At 38.3% G+C, this 24,026-nt stretch overlaps 1 protein-coding gene across 1 annotated transcript in view; it reads right to left on the bottom strand.

The window, feature by feature from the left end:
- Positions 1-2,380: 2,380 nt before the first annotated feature.
- CNTNAP5 (contactin associated protein family member 5) overlaps positions 2,381-24,026 on the bottom strand; it is a 123,160-nt gene continuing 101,514 nt past the window's right edge. Inside the window, exons 15-24 of the mRNA XM_053472217.1 lie at positions 22,803-22,930; positions 22,461-22,634; positions 19,333-19,551; positions 16,151-16,390; positions 15,434-15,658; positions 8,937-9,067; positions 8,406-8,493; positions 5,784-6,002; positions 3,815-3,886; positions 2,381-2,613 (exon numbers count right to left, since the gene is read on the bottom strand). Of these exons, the coding sequence (XP_053328192.1) occupies positions 2,417-2,613; positions 3,815-3,886; positions 5,784-6,002; positions 8,406-8,493; positions 8,937-9,067; positions 15,434-15,658; positions 16,151-16,390; positions 19,333-19,551; positions 22,461-22,634; positions 22,803-22,930 (1,693 nt within the window). The 3' untranslated portion in view covers positions 2,381-2,416. The remainder of the gene's footprint in view (positions 2,614-3,814; positions 3,887-5,783; positions 6,003-8,405; positions 8,494-8,936; positions 9,068-15,433; positions 15,659-16,150; positions 16,391-19,332; positions 19,552-22,460; positions 22,635-22,802; positions 22,931-24,026) is intronic.

Below are 24,026 nucleotides of genomic sequence, written 5' to 3'. Positions count from 1 at the left end.
TTGATTTGAAAGAAAATCACATTTTTTATTTTTTTTCCCTTCCTTGCAGCGCTTAAAAACAAAATTTAGATTCTCAACAAATAGTGAAAACTATATTCCGATTCCCTCCAAATCATTGAAATAATATATTCTTTGTTTCAATCTGTAATTCAGGAAAATACCATATTTTGAATATATATATTAAATATAAGAAATATAAATGATTTCTCCTTTATACTAGACTTGTGCATACATTTTAAGGACATTTGCCAATTTCTTTAATTCTTACAAATTTCTGAAAATGAGGAAGGGTCCCAACTAAACACTTTCTCTGACGCTCTCTCTCAATGTCTCCTTACCGTCTCCACCAACCGTGTCCCTGTCTCCTTTTCTACAGCTTCGTTTCTAGTCTTGCCTCTTCTTGTTCCTCACTTCTTCTGTCTTCTGTCTTCTTTCTTGGTTCGCTTCTCCCCGCTATCCGTGTTTCTGCACTTCTTTTTCTCCCCAAATCTGTCTTGGAGCACTTCTGCAAAAGGCTGTCGTTTTGTGGAAGTGCTCCAGGAGGCCTGGACCGGAGAGCGGTGAGAAGAGGACCAAGAAAGAATGCAGAAGAAAGTAGAGGCGAAAAACGAGAAGAAGAAAGACAAGAAGCAGCGCTGTGTACACAGAAGTGATGGGTGAGACATTGACAGAGAGCATAAGAGAAAGTGAGAGTGTGTAAGAGAGAGAGAGTGGGAGAGGAGAGAGTGTGAGTGAGGGTAAATGACAACAAATTTCATCTCTGAATAGAAACCCCCCCCCCCCCGAATTTTGTGAACCAAAAATTCAACAAATATTATTTTGTTCATGTGCACAAGTTTACTTTATATTACGCATTTTCTGTTTTATCTAGACTTATTGGAGTAAGTTCTAATAATATAAAATAAATATTTTGTTCTAGAATTTTCTATAGAATTTTTTCTGCATATTTAATATATTTTTTGTACATTTTTATTGTCTTCTGCTTGGTCACAAACAATTTTAATGTCCTTTACTAGATTTTTCTTGCCTCGTTCCTCTTTGCCGAATAAGAAATATTTTGAAACAGTTTCTAAAACAAAAACTACTCGACCAAGATGGGGGGATAAGTCACTTTTTGACTAAGATTAAAAATAAAAGGCATTATTGGAAAAAATCGGGTATATTAAACATAAACACCAGCTTGCTGTGCTAGGAGTGTTATATGGAAATGTATAAGGACAACGCATACTATTACTGAGCTGCTATTGTAAGGCAAGAGACGTAAGACACTTATTATTTGAGTTGTAGCTTGGGATATATTGCTCAGAAACTAAAAAAAAATGTAAATTTAAGATTACAAAGTTGATATAAATAATGAAATCATTAAACTGGACCCATTTCATGGAATTAGTCCAAAAGGTGTGTGGTTTTTTTTTCAACCACTTCAGAAAAATTAAGGAATTTGAGTGGAAAAAAAAGTGAAATAAGATTTAAATCCATTAGATTTACTTTCAATGATCCATTTAAATACCGTGTTGTAGTTATTTGTAACTGGATTATTAAATAAAAGTTATTGGTTATTTAGAACTAAATGTAAAATATCATCGGGCTGATTGTAATTAAAAAAAAATTCAATAATCATAAAAATGTAATTCAATTGGTTTCTTTACAAAGTTGGAAATTCTATTAAGATATTTTATGAAGGTTTTTGAAATATTTGCCGGTCTGGGAAAGCAAAATACTTCATGTTACGACTACAATGTACGGTGAAAACGATTGAACAAAGTGATCTATTCCAGCAGCAATTAGTATTTGGGATTCCATTTTTAGAGCTTATTAACAAAATCTGAATACAAGAACATTTTTTGCATGTCTGATGTTCGCATACCTGAATTACTAAGTATTTTTTTTTTGTAAGTATATGGAACAAATCAATAAAATCGATGTTATATCTGGTATTTCAATGGCTTCATATCTAATGTAATCAAGTTGTGTTAATTGGTTTAAAAACAATGCCGTAGAAGACTCACCAAGAGAAAAATACTTTTTCTCCGGAACGGGAGAATAGATCTTGTGAGATAATATTTTTAATATTTTTTTAAGAATATTTTTATATGGTAAAGGTTTGATACAATTTTTTTTTTTTTCGTTCCCTTAAGAGACCGCAGATCACACCTATCCCATAATAGGAATGAGACCATCCAAACGCAGCTTGGAACCATGCGCGTAAGGGTGTCCAATTTTGTCCTGTAACATAGGGCAGACGGCGACCTCAACTGCAGCCATATCCGTGAAGCATTTGACCGGCGAGAATAAGTCTACGGTGTGCCCCAGGACTGTGTTTAAGTTCTTTCCGGAGGAAAACAATGTAAAGATTTAGCTAAAAAGAGCAACGAAAAATAATAATAATATATTTATAGAATATAAAGAAAGTCTATCAGATAAAATACTCCTTTTTACACTCGCTAACTGCGTTCTGCAAGTCCATCTCGTTCCGGAAGGAGTTCTCCATGCTCCCGGGATACTCCTTCTCCTTGGATTGGTTTTTTCGATGAGTCTCTTTGTGTTGGTGAATAATTTTTAGCATTATCGCCACAATGCAGAATATGATAAATATCGTCACTGCGATGACACCTGGAAGAAAAAAATAAAAATAACACGGAATCAAGGCCAGGGCTTCGACGTAAATGTTTAGCTTAGGAGCCGAAGCTCCTAAGGGTTGGTTTGGAGGGTCAAGGATTTCCTTTGAAACCAGTCCATTAATACCACGGAGATCTTGACACCTGAACCTATGGGGAGTGTAAGGTTATGACGTCACATTCTGACCTTCTGTGCGATGAAGACCCATAGTGGGTGAGGTATGGTAGGTCTAGAGGGCAGCTTGGGTTGCTGCCATTGGAACAGCTTATGGCAGTGACCCCCATAAATACACCATTGATTTCGGGACATAAAAGTGGGAATTCTCCCATATTTATGCTTATTATCCAGAAGATGTTGAGAAAATCGCATCAAAATCCAACTTTCATTCTGGTAAAAAGTACTATTTCACGCTATCATATAACACAAAGCCTCAAATTCACGTTTTACATGGACGACTAACATGGCTGAAAGGCCTGGCTCTCTGAATCGCGTCTGAGAACGCCGCCACGCGCCCGCCTCGATATAATGCGCGTTGTTACGGCTTCCTTGCTACAACCGTGAAAAGATCGAAAAGGTTACAACGCAACCGGACCGCGATGATAGATTGCTTGTCAGCACCAGGCAATAAGGAAAGATAAGCTGTTCTGAAAACGTCTGGCCTAGAACAAAGGCAATTGATGAGATATATAACGGAGCTCAGGATGTAAAATGGAAGTGACAGAGCAGACCATGAAAACTAAAGAAACTCAACTCAACTAAGTTTCTAGGATTTCCAAGCAAAGCAGATACTTCAAGAATGAAGACCTTAATTAAAATCTTATAGGAGCCAAGGCAACAGAATTCCAGAGAAATCCTAATTAATAAAGTCAGATTTTTTCATAGAATCTTTAATGAGCCCCTTTATATAATTGAAGGTGAATCACTGATCAAACAATTTAAATGTCACCCTAATGTGAGGGTATGGATCCAAATCCGTCATCCTTTGGTAAACTCAACAAACATTATTCCACGCCATAGGTGCGCTTTAAATTATTACAGTATAAACCCGGGAAACGTTGTATCGTTGTGCTCTGTTGCCCAGTTACAGAACAAGCATCATGCAGCGTGGAAGTGAATAATACATCCCAGTTACATCAAAAAACTTCAAAGCGAAGAAAATCCTGATAAAAGTGAAGTACAAATATCAGCGCATTACCTCCTATGACAGCCGAATCACTTTTAACTGCGTTTGTCAGAGGCTCGTGATCATCAGCCTTTCCAAAGGGATCTGAAAACAAGAGAACACACGAATGAAGTTCATAGTTAGATCCGCCATTATTATGATCTCATGGCAGCTTTAACACAACTGTACATCATGGAATTTAATGGAAAGCAAACCAGAAAATACAGCTGAAAAACAACACTTGGAAGAAACCCAACTCAGACTCATTTGGAGTAGGTATACTGTACCTCGCGTCCTACAACAGAACCGAGTAGAGCTCAATGGACCATTATCTCAATTAGTAAGAAAGTATAGCCTTGAGGTCTCTTCACTGAATCGTTGAGTGATCACAGTTAAAGGTAACCTCAAGTGATCAAACTTGACTAAGGTTCCATGCACTCCATGCTAACGTTCGCAAAACAACTTTCAATGTTACATTTTGTTCGTTTTAGGCGAGGGTGTGCAAATATAATGAATCCATTTATATATGTAGGAGGTATTCACCCAACTAACTATATAAACTTTAATGGAAAACTGACCAAAAGAACAGTGAAGCTTTAGTATGAAGGCATAACCTAGGGGTCACTAAAATGTTGAGTGGTCAGCTATGTTTAGGGTCAACCTGACTGGCAAGATTTGACTAAGGTTGCATGCCTTGGCATTACAAACACTTGCAAATTCTCTATGTGAGCTCTTTGCAAGGGCACGCAACATATTGGGTAAGTATCAGGCAATGGGACGCAGCTTGAATGGGAACTTGCATATCCTCGCCTGAATCTCATAAATTTACACCCACCCTCATACACAAAGACAATAATGTAATCATTCTATGGAAAGGGACTCTCAAATCAATGAATATTGCAAGTTGCAACTGGCAAAGTATTTTGTAAAATTTATACCCGTCAGCGTAATTAGTGGCACAGGGCAAATCGAGGCAGAATTATGTGTCTATGTGTTTCACAAAGTAACCTCCATGGTTTGCCAGCCAGCTGCTTTCCAAACAAAATATGGCCACCTCCCAGTTCTTAATCCCTATTTTTCTCGTAAAGGCTTCATTTTAGGCTCGCTGTTGATTACCAGTATAGCCATTGTATCTGTGCACAATGAGCAGTGTGGAATTTATGACACTTAGTTTTGGAAATGTGTCCATAAAGGCTGATGAACATTTGCAAATGATACCCATTACTAAACGCATTAACAGTTACTGGCGCGCAATTATAGAAAGCGCTCAGGAATTACTCATTTACATATATTGCTACACAATTTGGTAAAAAAAAAAGACATTTAATTAATCAGTTCGCTCCTCAGTTTGTCACAGACAATAATCATTTTTGGCAATTAGTAATCTGCAAGGCACATCAGTAAACCAAAGGAAAAATAAGCATTTTCTAACTCCGCAAACTGATGCGGACGCAAGTATTTAGATTTATCTCTCGCTTTCATTTATTCACAAAGGATTTATGGAGCCCTTAGAAACCAAAATATGTTGGGGTGCTTGTATCAACTGCAGCTGCTGAAAGGGTTAATTACATGTAAACTAAGAAACACACTGCTAAGGGCTTTTTAATAGCAAGATACAATATAGCGCAGATAAATTTAAGAGAAATCTGTAAATCACCCATCCCACATGCTTTGAGGAGCCTCCTAGACTGATGGAGGATTGAAGCAGCTGGTTAATCGGTGCAGATGTAATGTAAGAAAGAGTTACTTTACTGAGAGGGTGGTGGATTAGCGCAACAGCCTCCCAGCAGAAGTGGTAGAGGGTAATACAGTGAGGGTATTAAACATGCATGGGATAGACATACGGCTCCTGAATCTAAGACGAGACCAACGACTGATTGAGTCTTTACAGCAGGAAAAATGGGCTGTCTAGATGGGGCCGAATGGGGCCGATCTGCAGACAGGTTCGACGTTCCGAAGCAATGATGTTTGAGTGTAACAGTTGCTGTGTTGCGTACGTTACCTGATGACGAATGTGTCGTTGTGACTGTACTGAGGTCACTTTCTGTGACTGAGCCGCAGCTGCATTCAGACAGAGTCCCCACTATGGTGACAGGGGCCACGCTGGGATGGCGTAAAGCCGCCTTCAGCGGGGCCAAGTGGTTGTACTGGACAGAGGACAAGCATCCGACAAAACCAAGCGTGTTGGCTTTGGAGACTTCTGAGTCGAGGCCCGGATTATCTGCGTAAAAAAAAAAAAAAACAACCAAATCAGTCCATACAGTGCGTTTTCCTAAAATTCTATGTTTTAGCAAAATTTGATATAATTAACTCTATCCTATACATAGAACATAATGCAATTTATAACATCTCTCTTTACGCTGATAAATGGTTGGAAATGTATCCACGCGCTTTATAGAACCCACTTTCGTTACCCGACCTTTCCTGTCCCTTTAAACGGAGCAGAGTAACAAAGCGGCTCGCAAAGCCAGGGCTGATTCTGCAGCAATAAAGCCCCAGGCCGCGCTCCGATTCCTGAAGGGCGCCACGCGAGATCCGTGCCAGGATGCTGCAGTCTGTTTCAGCCACCGGCAGCATATGGCTCGCTCTCCTCGCAGACCCCTCTCGCGGAATGAATTGTTGATCTCATTCCGAGGCTGGGAAGCCGCGCTCCGTTAGTAATGTGCCCTTTCTGGGATTGTCAAAAGTCATTACTCAGCTGGTCCACAACCAAACATGCGATGGGGTCTCTGCGCTGTGAAATATATCCACTGCATCGAGATAAGGGAGAGCAGAGGTTCGGAAGGGACGGATTCATTTTCTTTTAGTTTTAGTTTTTTTTTTTGTTTTTTTATGGATAGCTGCAAAGATCATTCTCTGCGCAGACAGAAATGCAAGCCGCATTCTCCGGTATTTTCTCATTTTACCTACAGTTATCTGTCGCTAATGACCAATAACGAAACGACCAATTTATATTAAAACCACTAAGAAAAATTTTAAAAAAGTATCTGTTTTTTGCCATTAATTTTGAATACTTTTTTTTCTCCATCTTGGACACCCTGCCATCACCCTGAAAAGGGACATTTCAGCCATCACTCCAGAGCTGCAGCTGTCCCCTAAGTAATGTATTTATTTTTATAATTAATGCATTTGATGGTGAAGAGGATGCCTGAGACCCAGGAGTGGACATAATACCTGTGATGTCACACCACTGCTCACTTCAAGTGGGCAGAGCATGACATAAGCAGACCTGTAGGTGACATCATACTTATGGAAAGTTGGTAAACATACTAAAACTGGGTCGCCGATTGCAAATAAAGTTAGGCAGATTAAGGCAACAGATAAGTTCTAAATGATACTTTTTGCTGAAAACAGCAGAGTTTATCCACAATGTTCCAAGTTGAAACTAATTATAAACTGGAATTGTACCATAACCCAAACCCCCCCCCCATCAAGCTGCCAGAAGCCACCCCGTCCACCTCGAAGCTGAGAAATCTACTTCTGGCGATCTCCGGCGCACGCACGTTCAATGTGTTAATCTTTGAGAACACGTGTCGTTTTGCTCTGCTGGGTAGAGATACATTTCATGCCTGAGGTCTTTCTTAGCTGTAAACCGAATTCCTCTTCCATTCCGCCAGCACGGTAATCAATAAATAAACGGTGGAATAAAAGGAGACATTTCTATCTCGCAGTTTCTCACTTACCATGGATTTAAATAATTTATTAAAAAACATCTTTGTCGAGTCTGTATTACGCTATCATTTTTTTTCTTTCTTCTTCTTACAAATCAATCCTAACACGGAGGCTTCAGCGTGATAAACAGCCTCCGTGGACTACTTAACAACCTTCTTCTATCCAACGATCAGCAGGATTCTGCCGTGGCCAGGACTACAATATGATATATGATCTAAAAATACTATTTGCCATTTAAAAAAATGTAAATAATACCATTATGACAAAAAAACCCTCAAAAAATAAACCATTTATAACTAATTTATGTTAAATATTTATGTAAACAAGGAGACCCTGTAGGGACAGTGCTTCCTTTGGGCCTTCTATCCTCTTTACCTCTCTATGACCCTCTTTCTTTCCCTGTACCCCTCATTCTTCTTCTAATGTCCCTCTTTCCTCCCCTGATGCCCCTCTTCCCTCCACTGATGCCCCTCTTTCCCCCCTGTGCTTCTCTCTCTCTCTTCTCCCCTGATGCCCCCTCTCTCCTCCCCTGATGCCCCTCTCTCCCCCCCTGATGCCCCTCTTTTCTAGGAGGTGAGAATGTTTGCTGGGTATGAGGGGATCGCAGGGTTCTACGGCCCTAAAAGCCCCGATAATGTGTATAGAAACAGCAGGACTTTAGCGATTGAACACCTAGACCTAATTGTATGAGTTTTAGCCCATTTTCCAGGACGATGCCCATTGTTGTGGATCGCCTCCTTTATGGAGGGTAAGTTGGGTGGGTAGACGGCTGGTTGGGTATCCCCAGCCACGCTGAGATGGAGTCAGGGCGCCTGCTTAATTATCCAGTTTAAGGGAATTGAACTCTTAGATATTAAAGTTTAAAGAGTAAACATTGGTTTTAAAACCCATCATAAAAAAATATCTATAAATGAAAAATACCGGATAGCACATGCAGCTCGTTCAAACTTACCGATAACTTTTCCTAGTGTGAGAGATTTGATTGCTTTGAAATAGATGTCCGCTGAAAAGTTGTGTCTTTGTTTGGTGATCTTGTCAATCTGTAGTCAAAAATAGCAATTAACGTGACGGTTTTAGATACTCGGCGTGTAAAAAAGGCAGCTTTCCTGTAAGTGTTGGCGAATCTGTTAATCTTTGGTGAATCTGTCTAATTAAGGTCTCGGGTGGTATAAGGTACAACGCTATCTAAATACAAAAAAGGGGGTTCATGTTGCGTAGTCATGGCTACCGTTGGTTGCATTCTACTGCCGAGCCACCATGCATGGATCTTGCGCGCCATTGGCTGCCGAAACTGCAATATCCTCTTCCTTAACTGTGTCTTTCAGATCCTGTCGCTGGTAGAAACCCAAGTATTCGCCTCTTACACGGCTAATTAGTATAATTTAATCTCCTATCTCAGGTAATTGAGGGCAGGCTAAACCAGTTCCTTCAAAGCTCAATACAAAATGGCTTCCTATAATTTAGGGGCTCTTTATTTCCTTACCTGGATTATTAACTCTCTTCCTTCTCGGCTGATCATCACATGATGCAGTTTTTTGTTGTCCAGTCTCTCTGAGTCTAAATTAAAGATATATGTTCTTTCGTTGCTCAGTTTGTATCTGACTTGTAAACTTCCTGGGGGGAAAAAATGAAAACACATTAAAAGAAAATTTAATTTCTAGCGCAGAGAGGTGACCCAAAAAAACATGTCATTTGGGGAAATAACTACAAATTGATTAATAATCTCAGTGTTGCTCTGGCTTTAATAAATATATTCCAATACTTTTATGGAAACATTGTAATTTGTTGACCAGCTATGTCTGCCGGTGGCGGTGGGCGTGGCTACATGGAAACCCCACCCCAGACCATCAAACGCCCTATTATAAAATGACTTTAATATTGCGTAGGGGACGCTTGTATAAGCAGTCTAAGACATGTTTTATTTTTTGCGTTGAAACAAAGGGTAATTTATTAATAGGATATTAACCCCTGGGAGTTGCGGATGATTTTTCCCCCTTTTTCAGCATAATTCCGGCAAGAAAGTATCTGCTCTTTGTTCTGACAATTAACTCCTACACAACCCCTATCGTTTCAGGCGTCCAAGTCGAAAAAATGCGTCGGGGCAAGAGGCGGGGCTGGAAGTGGGCGGGATTGGGGCGTGGCCACCCACCCTAGGGAACTTTTTCACCCACGGCACTAGAAAGAAACCGTAAGGCCAGGTCTGAAAACAGTGATTAAAAAAATACGCTAATTAATTTTATACAATCAGGAAATTCTCAAAAAAATACAAAAAACACATTTAGCGCAATATAGTTTAATGAATTGATTAATTTTATATCTACAGAGCGGCTAAAAGATTTATTTATTTTTTAAAGAAAACATCTGACTTAGGCCCTTTGTACATAATTTAGCAGAAAATGAATATTTTGTAGCAGGCTGGAAATTCAGTGGAGAGGAGCAGTTAAAAGGTTATAAATAATCCATATTTTGTGATCTATTGCAAATTGAATTTTCTCATGAGTACAGTGTACATTTACAGGTACAATTCTTATTTTCAATTATTTTGTTCGATAATTACATGTCTGCCGCGAGATTTACTCTCTCCTAAGATTTTCATGTTACAGATTAATAACGGAGAAATGATGTAAAACTCTAATACACTTCTATAGTTGCTTTATGGCAATCAATATTTTTTTTATTAAAATCTAATTATTGTTGGGCTTATTAATATATATACTGTATATATATACGGTATATATATATATATATATATATATATATATATATATAAGCTACGGGAGAAATTAAATGAAATGTGAAATTAATTGATTTACTGCTAACTTAATACATTAATGAAACACAAATTAAACAATCTTTTTTATCACTTAAATTAATTTATTCAATTAGTATATCCTGTTTCAGTTTATTCTATGATTTTTAGTCTGCAGAATATATTGGTAAAAGAAATAATTACACAAATGTATCAATTTAAAGGCTGGGGGTTAAAGGGCCGGTGCAACATTTAGGATTAAATTCATGTTTATTTAGAGTATTTTCAATAAATATGCAGACAAAATAAATGGGAAAAAAACAGAGAAATTACAAAATGTGCCTAACATATTTTGCACGTACGACATGTAATCAAAGGTATAAAAATATTCTTCACACCTAAAACTGTGTCAAAAGACTACCGGTAATTCTGGCATTTGTCGTTATCTTCACCTTATCTTATTGCAGGTTATGATTATATATAATATATTATTTGTATCTTCACTTTCAGGAGAAATGTTACAACAAGAAGCCATAATCTAAAACTGAGAGGGTGGTAGATAAATGGAACAGCTTCCCAGCAGAGGTGGTAGCGGGTAATACAGCGAGGGGATTAAACATGCATGGGATAGACATACGGCTCCAGAATCTAAGACGAGACCAACGACTTATTGAGGTTTGAGTCGTTACAGCAGGAGAAAGTTTGTAATTTTGCTTTTTTGCCTTGAACCATCTGCCATGTTTCTGATCTTTGTGCCCCGAGCAGAAACAGATAAATTCCCTTCAAGTTCCAAAAATGCTTGAAAATGATCAAAAATTTTGGTGAAATCAGCTTAACTTGAAATATGGTTATGCGTTTGCGTGGAACTTTCCCATCTGCAGGGAGATTAACATTTCCAGATACTTTTGGTTTTTCCATGCATACTTTATTGCACAAATGTATTAAAATTTCAAAACGCATTACGTAATGTAAAACGCAAAAGCATAAATATTGAATGCGTCCATTATTCATGATTGTGGTCTTTAAATGGGAAGATCTGGAATTTGAGAGTTAAGAGAAACCAGTAACGTGAATTGACGACAGACCTATTATCATTAACTAACATGCCTTCAGCAGCAGGACTGGAAGATGTGACCCCGGGGGAGCTTATAAAACCCGATATTTTCCATTTTGCAATAATGGACCAAGGATGAGTTATCTATTTCTGTAATAAAATTACAAGTGAATCCATAATGCGCTGTAAGATTCTGCATACATCATGAATGTTGCAACATATAAGTCACATGACCACGCATCCAGCTTATAATATTCCCGTGAATTATAAAAATGTTATCATCATAGGGAAAGTATGGACCAGGGGCACCAACACACATAGTAGAAGTTTCAAGAACATTGCAGATTATAATTATTATTATTATTATTAGCATTGTTATTAATATTATTATTAATAATATTATTATTTTATTTTATTATTATTATTTATTTTCTATTATTATTTTGAAACATATCCTTCAATCAAAGATAATTTATTTACATCATTTTTCAAATGTTTCAACATTTCAAAACCAATAAATTGTTTTAATAAAACTGGAAATCTGCAAAAATAAAGGGCCTACAATGCAGACAATAAAACCAATAATTACAAGTTGCCTAGCAACAGAAATAAATAAAACAGGAAAGTTTCTAAAGCAGTAATTAACACGAGACGTATCCAGGTGTTCCACCTTTTTGTTCAGAACTGGTTAGAACTATTCAGAAAATCCGATAATTACACAATGGCCGACGGTATCTCAACCAACCGAAGACCTTCTTTCTCGGGTCAAGTTAGAAAAAAAAGAGAAATTGTTATTTTTCTTTAAAAACACCTGGTTTTCTCTGATATTTTAAGTTGTTCGAAAATAAAACCGAGGGCCTCTATAGAGGTAATCAACACCTTGAAAAAACTTTTTTTTTCCCCTACGCGGTGCAATGAGACTGTCAAATCACCACTTCTGCTAACAATTATGGGAATCGCACAATTATTCCCAAAAGTGAGACAACACCTCGTTTCTCCTCATTATTGTTTCAGAAAAGTTAACCTCATCAATGCATGAGTAGCACATCTGCCACGAAGCCTCCTGGTTTGGACAAGTATCACCGATAAACTTTTAATATTCCAGATAATAATGTTTTTGCAATTAGTATTTTTTGTGAAAATTCCAGCCCTTTTTGTGCCGAATGTAAAATATTAAATAATTATTCAAATTTAAACCCTCTTTACTTACTTTTGAGGAAAGTCAATAATAATCAATAATCAATATTTTATTAAATATCAAGAACATTAAATGCATTAGGTAATAAGTGAAATATAACGGCAAAAAGAAGGAATATCAAATCAAATATTATTTTTTTAAATAATTTAAAATAAGATTTCTATAAATTACACAAAAAGCAGTGTATATAAATATAAAATGATTTTTTATTTTAGAGTTTTATTTTTTTTAATGTACTGAGTATTAGTTGTATATTTTAACAAAAAATTACGTTATTCACATTTCACAAATTATCTCACCGTTGCCTCTTAAAAACGAAATTAAAAGATACCCAGGACAAAGTATAACAAATATATGTATTAAATATGGAGGAAAAAAAAGCAAAATTGGGCTCCTGGGAGTAAAACTATTTCCCATTACGTGCTTTGTAAGCTCTCGGGGGGATTTAAAGTTTAAAGCTACTAACGTCTAATTAATGTTTGTTTTCTGTGCAGCAAATTAGCTCCTTGCTTACAAGTCTTTAATGGCCGTCTTATTAGGGGGAATTGGGTCCCTGTTTCTCTTAGATCAAGCATTAACCCTTTAAGTGGCGGTGATCAGGATATAATTTTCCGCCTGGGAAGGCAGACTAATTTTCTTTATTTTGCTTTAGTTCCCTTCAGAAGACAACTTTATAAACAGGTTACAGTTTACAATGTTTGCTATTTAATAACTTCACTACCCCCAATGCACTGGGACATGTTAGCCCCTCATTGGTTAATACACCTTTACATTTGTTTTTGTTTTTTAGTTATTTGTTTGTTTTTATTTTTGTTATATATATTTTAAATTTAGTGGGAAGGAAGTTACATTTGACATCATGCATGATCGCATTTCATGCCCTCACCTGTAACTCACAAAACGTAAAGTTGCAGGATCTCACAAAGAAAGATAAGCGAATCCGTAAGTGTTGCAGTTTTTCAATAATTGCATTTTTCAATTAACCGTTGTGACATCAACAACAAGTTCAGCAACTCTCAATTTGTGACTTCAGTATTCTTGTCTAAAGTAAAGGTCAACATTGAACAAGCAAACCTCTTAAGATCTCTCCTTCGGGAGACTGCTATTTTTCTGCGCACAATCCAGCTCAATAATGACAGAAAACACTCATTAACAGAAAAAATGAACCTTCTTTTTTGTACTTTCTGGTCATCAATTAGGTTTTACAGTAAGCACAAATTATGTGTCTGGACCTTAAAAAATATTTGAAAAATAAAAACATAAAAAATCTATAGAAAAGTAATGAAGAGTATGACCAGCACTGAAGGGGTGCCATACCCACATAAAACTGCTCCTAAACAGAGCTTAGATAGTAACAAATTGATAAAAATAGTTAAAATACATGAAAACTCTTGCAAAAAAAAAATATCAAATCTCAAATGTGCCAGCTGTAGCTTCAAAGCTGCATTTATATCATTTATAACTGGGAACCTTCCAGGTCTGACCCAGAGTCTCCGAGTGACGAGCTGCTTCCCTGGGTCTCAGAGTCACTTTCCTCTTTCTCTGGGAAGAGGAGCAGCCCAATAGCACTATAAATATACAGCGTGAGTATTTGGCGTCCACACTTTGGTGGCTGCTGTCCTTAAAGGGCCAGGGCCGCATAGTCATTCATTCAGTCCGGCACATGTATAACTATGTCCCTTTAGGAGTCATTATGTGTCTGCAGTTGACAAAACGTAATTTAAATCCCCTTAAAAGGAAATACTTTGTGATAACGCTAAAAGTTGCTTACGAGGCAAAACGGAATAAAATTAGCGGCTTCTAAAGTATATATGGAAAGCTCCGAGCTGCCGGTAATACATCACGTAGGACTCACTACAGCTCAGCTCGTGGCTTACGAAGGAAATTTATAGAACATCCTAAGATATTGAGGAATTGGACAGGGCACCACTTAAAATGATTAAGGATGTTATTCCACTTTATTAAAAACCTTTCTGTATGAAAATGGAATATTAATAAGTTTAGGGAAGAATAATTAAGGTAGGCCATTATTAAAGGCGGGGGGGTCGAACATTACCAAATAATATTAATGTTGCAAAGCACAAAGTGTTGTTATTAATTATTTGCTTACGAGACAGTTTCTGGTGATTTAGCTGGAAACATTCTGCTATTTAATTTCTTATCACACAGAAGCAAGGCCATTGCCGCTGTCATTCAGCCTGAAATATTAGCTGGCAGCTTGCAGACCCAAGACCGCCGTACTCTGCTTTATAGCTTCAGTGTTTAAAAATGAACTACCTCTCTCTGTTCCAAGCAGCTGGGTGGAAAACCTGCTTCTTAATTAGCACTTTTACCCCCAAGGGACTTTTATTTGCTAAATTTCTTCGTTAGGGCGGCAGCTGTTGCTGCAGAATAGCTTATTCTAAACTCGTTCCCGCCCCAAAAAGAGTGAAAAACTGTCCGAAAATGAAATGACCGGTGCACTCTATAAAACGGGATGCGTGGTCTCACTCAGAATGACGGTTCTCGGTCTGACCTCCGTGCAGGTATTTGGGGTTTGCCATTGCTGACAGCCAGCAACCTGACATTGTGCAGACGGTTTTCAACAATGGCTGATATAAGCGGTACGTGGGAGTTAATTAATTCGTTATACGTCTCATGTACTGCAGGGGGCAGCACTTTATACGCAGAGCCGGTTCTTAAGCAAATAGCGCCCCGGGGGAAGCTTTTTTTGCCCCAAATATCAACACGCCATGTCTTTTCTATACTCTTAGAATGTCATTGTAAGCATGGACCTCTCGTACCTTGCACACACATTTTGTGGGGTGACTGGCTCCTGTCTCGCTATATGTGCCACTTAGCAACACGTAAAGCACATGCATGTCCCGGGGGGAAATAGCCGCATGTCCCACCATTTTTGGCCCATTCATACTTAGCTTGATTAATTTTTTATGTCTCCAGTTCATTGAGTATTTTAAGGGGTAAAATCACAACCCTTACCGTTTCTGCAGAGGAGCACCGCCATGTAGTCTTGGTAAAACGAGTTAATGTGGAGCAGCAGGCTCGGAGAGCGTCCCGTCACGAAGCTGAATGCAATGTTCTCTTTGGATATCACGTTATCGGCGTATATAGCGGAGGACGGGGCGCTCGAGTTCTTAGACACTGGGTACGGCTCCTGGAAAACATATGTGACCGAGGTTCCAGCCTCAAACATGGCAGACACTTCTACAAAACAGCAACAGAAGAGAGAATTAAATAAATAAATAAATATAATAAATATAATAAATAAAATAATATAACAGAGGGACTCCAGAAGTGTGTTTTATTTTAAAATATGTATGTTTAATGGAGACATACGCAAAAACTAGCAAGGTTCCCCCAAGTCTTTGAGTTTTTAACCCAATCTCCGGGTCTCGGGGTGAATGGGCAGATTCTCAGGGTTTTTGCCCCAGTCTCGGGGTGAATGGGCAGATTCTAAGGGTTACACAGTCTCCTCTGATTTAATGATATCTTTGCATCCTGATTGGTGCATTTCTCCCTGCTACGCCACAGCTGGAATCCCTGCTTGAATACAGGTGGCTCCATTCAGAATATCTGTACTTCCTGACAAGTTACAGTTTCCATTTGGGCCGTTATTAGAGCCATTTGGGCCATTATTAGAGCCATTTGGGCCGTTATTAGAGCCATTTATGGCATCTACTATCCTGAGCTGATCACCTTTCCTGCAGGTAGGTCCCTCGAAGGCAGAGTTTGTGCAGTCACACGAATACCCGTTGCGTTTCTCCACGCACTTCCCGCTGTTGTGGCACAAGCTCCCGTAACTGTTGCAGTGACCCGGGCATCCCGGTCTCACCCCCGAAGTCATTTTGGCCTTTTCCTCCAGGTCAAACATCTGCCCGTTGAGCTGCAGGGACCGAATGCATCCCAAAAATCCCTTCTGCCGGGACGATGTTCCTCCTGCGTGAAGAAAACATCAGGTGGGGAAAAGTAGCTTCAGTGTTTTATGTAAACCGGATTGAATTTACAAAATATTGTTTTGTTTCTAAACATTTAAAAGCGTTTCATTGGCTAACAGACGAAACCAGATACTATGTTTCAAGACATTCCAGCATCAATAGAATTTAGACAATTAGATCAAGTTTGAAACGAATGCTTTCATCTGGATTTCATAGTTTCTAAGAAAACTTTTATTCACTCGAGTTATCGAAGGGTTAATGTGTTTTGCCTGTAAACAGCTGATCTTCACAAATAACCCCCGGATCTACTAATTGCTTTCTGTTAATTCAATTTACTTTACAGCCCTTCTTTGAGATTATAGGATCCTCCATCTTTCTTTAAACTACAAACAAAACTAAATATCCTTTAATCTTTCCACTCCAGAGTAAGTGGATGGGAATCTCAACCTCCGGGAAGCAGCCATAGGTTCCATGATTATTACGCGAGATCTGTTTGATATGATAATCTCACATTATTAATTATGCAAATTTCTATATTAAAAAAATGTGTGGATTTTTGCAACTCAAGCAAAATACAGTAATAACCCCAAGCGCTGTACACATTAATATAACCCCCAGCGCTGTATACAGTAATATAACCCCCAGCGCTGTATACAGTAATATAACCCCCAGCGCTGTATACAGTAATATAACCCCCAGCACTGTATACAGTAATATAACCCCCAGCGCTGTATACAGTAATATAACCCCCCAGCGCTGTATACAGTAATATAACCCCCAGCGCTGTATACAGTAATATAACCCCCCAGCGCTGTATACAGTAATATAACCCCCAGCGCTGTATACAGTAATATAACCCCCAGCACTGTATACAGTAATATAACCCCCCAGCGCTGTATACAGTAATATAACCCCCCAGCGCTGTATACAGTAATATAACCCCCAGCGCTGTATACAGTAATATAACCCCCCAGCGCTGTATACAGTAATATAACCCCCAGCACTGTATACAGTAACATAACCCCCAGCGCTGTATACAGTAATATAACCCCCAGCGCTGTATACAGTAATATAACCCCCCAGCGCTGTATACAGTAATATAACCCCCAGCGCTGTATACAGTAATATAACCCCAGCGCTGTATACAGTAATATAACCCCCCAGCGCTGTATACAGTAATATAACCCCCAGCGCTGTATACAGTAATATAACCCCCAGCGCTGTATACAGTAATATAACCCCCAGCGCTGTATACATTAATATAACCCCCAGCGCTGTATACAGTAATATAACCCCCCCAGCGCTGTATACAGTAATATAACCCCCAGCACTGTATACAGTAATATAACCCCCAGCACTGTATACAGTAATATAACCCCCAGCGCTGTATACAGTAATATAACCCCCAGCGCTGTATACAGTAATATAACCCCCAGTGCTGTATACAGTAATATAACCCCCAGCGCTGTATACATTAATATAACCCCCAGCGCTGTATGCAGTAATATAACCCCCCAGCGCTGTATACAGTAATATAACCCCCAGCGCTGTATACAGTAATATAACCCCCAGCGCTGTATACAGTAATATAACCCCCAGCGCTGTATACAGTAATATAACCCCCAGCGCTGTATACATTAATATAACCCCCAGCGCTGTATACAGTAATATAACCCCCCAGCGCTGTATACAGTAATATAACCCCCAGCGCTGTATACAGTAATATAACCCCCCAGCGCTGTATACAGTAATATAACCCCCAGCGCTGTATACAGTAATAACCCCCAGCGCTGTATACAGTAATATAACCCCCAGCGCTGTATACAGTAATATAACCCCAGCACTGTATACAGTAATATAACCCCCAGTGCTGTATACAGTAATAACCCCCAGCGCTGTATACAGTAATAACCCCCAGCGCTGTATACAGTAATATAACCCCCAGCGCTGTATACATTAATATAACCCCCAGCGCTGTATACAGTAATATAACCCCCCCCCAGCACTCAATACAGGAATAACCCCTACCACTGTATACAGTAATATACCCCAGTACTGTAGACAGTTGGGTTAACACTCTCTTGGGTTGACACAGTTACACATACACACTCATGCTAACACACTCACTGTAACATACATATCACTTCTCTCACTCTAGACAGATGAGGCAATAGCCAGACAGCCATAGACAACAAATAATAGATAGATTATGTGCTTCTGTTTTGGGTGTAAACGATACAATTTTTGCCAGCGTTAAACCGGGTTATTATATACTGCATATCCAGCAATCCAATAATTGTCTGTAAAATCATTTTTCATTGTAAAGAACGATAAATAAATTAGAAAATAAAGTTTCAGCAGCCGGTAACCTGAAATAACCCATGCGCGATATTTCCAGGTTGGCGGCCGGTTTGCCGCAGTTAAAGCAATATGCTTCGCCTCGCACACGGAATTACAGAACTTCAATAAAAATGTTCAGTTCGCAGTCAGCTGCCACCAGAGGAACGGCACCTGGGGGAGTGTTACAAACACAATTACACCAGTGCCTGCGCGGCATCTGTCACCCCGACGAAATGAGAAACCTGGCTGCTCCCTTTGCTTAACTCGTACCCTCCGACCGCGCTCCTTCTGAGGTGAGATAGCCTGCGCTCTCTTTTAACAGCTCCAACTCTGGAGTGCTCACCTTAGATGGCTTTACTGAAGGAAGTTTTACTTCTGAAAGGGTGATAGCTAAATGGAGTAGCTTCCCAGCAGAAGTGGTAGAGGGTAATACAGCGAGGGTATTAAACAGGCATGGGATAGACATACGGCTCCTGAATCTAAGACGAGACCAACGACTGATTAAGGTTTGAGTCTTTACAGCAGGAGAAACGGCAACTAGACGGGGGCCGCCGGGGGCCGATCTGTGTATTAAAACTATTTGTCCTCTAAGGCAATTCTTACCTACATACAGCTGGCTGTTAAGCTGAAGACGGAAATGTCCATCCGAGGGGCCGCGCGCACGTTTTCTTGGCAGGTTGTCCACCAGAAGAGTTGTTTCTTTGATGTTCCTCTCGGCTCGGACATAATGCCAATGGTCATCATTTAACGGCGTGGCTGATTGCACGGAGACCTCAATAGGGCCGTTTCCAACATCAAACGAGAATGTGACCTGGTGAGGGACTGTAAAATACGCAAGCGGATCAATACGGAACTCAATATCTATTTTTATCTGTCGATTTACTGCATTTTCCGTGGCCAAGTTTAATCGATTTCAGGAAAAAAAAAAAAAAAAAGGCCCCTTGAGTCAGCAGCTGCTAATCCTCAGCGACATAAATGTACATTATTAACAGCCAAGAAAATGAATATTCCCCTTAAAGAAATATTAAAAAAACATGTAATAAGCGCCACAAAAACAATTCAGCCAATAAAAAACTACGACACTGAAACCCACCACCCAATCACGGGCAACACGCAGGAAACCCGCTAATAAGCTGTGTGCGTGTCGGCCGAAAACATACAATGGCAAATTGATACATATGGTAACATTTTCATACAAAGATATACATTTACGACGTAACACCCATACAGGAAGTGCTTTACAACTTCCTGTTTGGGCACGGAAATGTATAGTCCACTGTGAAATTGGTGGAAATTTGCATAAATTACCCCTGGCTATGCCCAGATGCCTTAAGAATGTAACTTTAAATAAAATTAGAACATGAATTCGGTGATGGGTAAAATGTGTGACATTTAATATCAGCATTAACACAGAATTACAAAAAAGTATATATAATTCTGGATTTCTTCTTTTTTGATAATAATAATATTTAGTAATGGCATCTTCTGTTGTGGAGACTGAGAAGTAAAGTGCAGGGAAGAAAAAAATGTTACTAAAAATGAAAACTGGAAATGTCAGAAAGTTTTGCTTTGGCATATAAATGTAATTTAAAAAAAAAAAATCAGGAAGGTTTTGTAAAATGGAAATAGTATTTACTAAAATGGCAAAAAAAAATGTAACACAAATACATTGAACCAGAAATATTTGATAAATTAGAAACATTAAGAGTTCAATCAGAGGGGAAAAAAGAAATCATAAAAAATCATTAAAAAATCATAAAAAGGTGCCAAATTATACTTGGGGGGAAGGCTGTCCCGTTCATGGCTTTTTTCTAAAGTAAATTATTATAACTTATAGCAGCTTATGGTTCACTTCCTCTTCCTTTCCACCCTTACAAAGGCTGCCTGAACCAATCAGCAACAATCAAAAACTTAACAACAGGAAGTTAATATAAATATATTATTATTATTATTATTATTATTATTACAAAGTTCTATTAACAATCCTCCAGTGATGGTAGAAAAACTAATTCCAAATTTATAAAGAAATCTGAGATCATTTTTTCTGATGAATTAATACGGTTTTAATAATGAAAACAAAAGTTTGTTGTTTTGCTGGTTTAACCAATTAGGAGCCGGGACCTTTTTGCGTGACGTACATTCCCCATTATTATTATCTCTATTCACGGTATTCCTTATAGTCATTAGTGTGGGGTCCTAAAGGATGATCCATAACCCAGCTTTTGCCTCCAGAAGGTAGTAGTTATGAAATATGATAGTCGAAGCCAAACAAATCGGATGAATTTGGCACGTAAGCTGTTACTCTGATCATTAAAGCCGAACGGGTTTCTCCGGGACCGCAAAAAACCCCAAAACGTATATATTCGGAGTCCTTGCATCTGCTAACTGGCTAGTTTGCTTCTGGGCAACTCTTCTCGTGAGAATTGCATATAAAATCCGGTCGGACGGCTGAGCCATCTGCACATTACACATAAAACGAAAATTTCCGCTAATGCGATTTTGCATCGAAACAAATTTGGAAAACTTTTTTTTTTCCTCCTTTTTAAACTCATGGATTTTCTTGTTGTTTCTGTTTGTTTTTTTTTTGTTTTTTTTTCTTTTTGTCGCCAACCAAAGCAATCAGCAATTACATCTGTCATTTATAGCCGTTTGTTTTATTTAAAATGTTATGGCCGCAAAAATGAAAAAAATAAAAAAGACAATTGAATGGGCGTTTGATGTGCAATTAACATTATATCAAACCTCATTACCAAGTGATTAGCATCTATGAAATGTATCATTTGTTTAATGAGTTTAAAGGCCTCCAGGCCCTATTTTAGTGCCTTCATTGCCTGAGTTATTATAATGAAACTTTGGCAGTGGAGTTGTAGTTAACTCGGCAGAAATAAAAGATCTAAAAAAAAAATTAAAAACTCCGCGGCGGGTCGGGTAAGAAGGGCGACAATCGGCAAACTGTAATGTTACTTGTTAAACTGTATCAGCGAAGAAGTAAAATGACACGTATCAGAATTCCGAAGGATTATTTCATAACTTAATATACATTTTAATTAGTTTTACAATGTAGCGATGTGGACAGGTGACACGCATGCCTGGGAACTCGCCCCGAGACTCCAGGTGAAGCGCCTCTTCTCTGGGTGAAAGTGGTAGGAGGGGCAGTGGGCGGGGAGTGGGTTGTACCTCAACGCCAATCACACGACCCGGATATTCTCTTAGGTTACCCGGGTTAAGCGGTGCTTCACTCTGACTCTCTGGGCAAAACCCGGAGAGTTCCCAGATATGTTAATTGACAGTTCCGCCTCCCACTTACATACAAATATAAAGTGATTGGCCCCACCCACAACATCAGAGGCCCACCCACTGACATTGTCATCTTACCACTTCCTGAAATATGAATATTATTTTAATGATTATGACTTTCAACCCTTTAGACCATGTTGGACATCACCGAACCCTTCGAGCAGAAGCAGGACACCTTCAGGACTAGAGGGCCACAAACAGGCAACACTTTATGGATATCGCAGTGGGACTCAATTAAAAAGTAAAAATTAAATTAAAATTTTTGAAAAAAATCAATCAGTATCCAATATCTGGAAGCAAGAGAGTACAAATACGAAGGTCAACCTTCATCATTTGGTTCCATGAAAGGACACTCAGTTCCTCGCCTACTGGAGACCAAGAGTCGTCGCCATTATCGAGCGGCCCAGAAACTCGCGTGACCGTCAGACACTTACAGGGTAACGCAATCCTTATGAAATCGGACTTGATGCCGAGAATCTCCAGAAACACTCCAGACGAGCTGGTGGTCTTGAAGAAGAAGGAAATATCAGTGCTGAATTCTGTGAGGAAGGTCGGGAAGTACAGGTAGGAAGACATTGTGTTGAAAGAGGCAGCGTTCCAGTAGCTTCCTGAAAAAAAATAATGTTTAATTCAACCAAAAGCTTGATTATAAAATATAAATTTTCTGTTATTGATTTGCTAAATGTTATCTTTAAGCCCCGTTAAAACGCGTCGGTCTAAGCCAACGTCTGTGGGGAGCCCCCCCAATTCTATATAACGTTTTCCGCCATACTCACTGTCTCCATTGCAAAGTAACGGGCCGATTCGCCATGCTGCCTCGGAGCCTGACCTGTTGGTGTCTGTGATCACGATTTGAGAGACCGGCAGATGTTCCTTAAAATTTAGAAAACCCGTGTCATTTGTCCTGAAATAAAATGAGAAAATAGTATTTTTTTCACAATAATATGCCGGAACTATGGTTATAAATTAGTATTTATATAATAATACATTATTCTTCTGCTAAATGTCTTATGTAATTTACATAACAATATCTGACTGTTGATCATCATAGACTACTTTTTGAAAAAATTATTTAATTATCAAATAGTATAATATTCATTAAAAATATATATTTTTTTAGAATACATTTTAAATATTAATTATTAACTAATATTTGATGGAAAGCAGAGACACTCGCTAAATAAAGCTTTAAAAAAAAAAACAGCCCTATTCTAATGTTGGAAATTGTTGGTAAACTTTTCACATTTTTAATAAAAACCCAACATTTTTGTATAATTCTTTTACTCTTTTTATTAGCACTTAAAATCCACACTTTTTTTTTTTTAACAAGACATTTGTCAACGCCTTTAGCGTGTAATAATAAACACAATAGATTAACACAAAATAACAGAAGAAATACACACCACGTAAAAACAAATATTCGGTGTTTTTAGAAACTGCAAAAATGTTTGCAAATTACTAACTCTTGTGCGAATGCATTTGTCTCATTTCTTCACATTTTGGCACATGTGAATTTTATCTAAACAAGATTTATTTTATAGGAATGTTTTTATTTAGATTTTCTTTGTTCGGCTCCCTTGGAAGTTGGAGAGCTCGTTGATATCTAATATTACTAAACATTCTCCTCCCATTACTTGCATGCTTTGGGGTAAATCACATATAATGTACAAAAGGTAAATTTATTCAAGAAAATGCGAGGATAAAAAATAATAAGCATATTTTAAGGGCTTGGAAAAAGTTTTTCTGTGTGGGGTGGAAAATTATATATTTTTTAAAAAATATTCTCACGTTTTAAATATTTTTAGCTGTCTTTTCTTAGGCGGTCAAGGGCTTAGCGTCTTCTTTATTAACATAGGACACAACATTCTGGTTGACTGTCGTAGACTACTTTTTTAAAAAATTATTATTAATTATTAAAATATGAATTAAATAATTTGAATATTATTTTTTATAATAAATTATAAATATTAATATTAATTACCAACCTAATACTTGATGGA

The sequence above is a fragment of the Spea bombifrons genome, chromosome 7 (assembly GCF_027358695.1).
Source record: "Spea bombifrons isolate aSpeBom1 chromosome 7, aSpeBom1.2.pri, whole genome shotgun sequence".
NCBI lineage: Eukaryota > Metazoa > Chordata > Amphibia > Anura > Pelobatidae > Spea > Spea bombifrons.
Note: the sequence above shows the minus strand (reverse complement) of the source record. Positions and strands in the feature narration are given on the sequence as shown.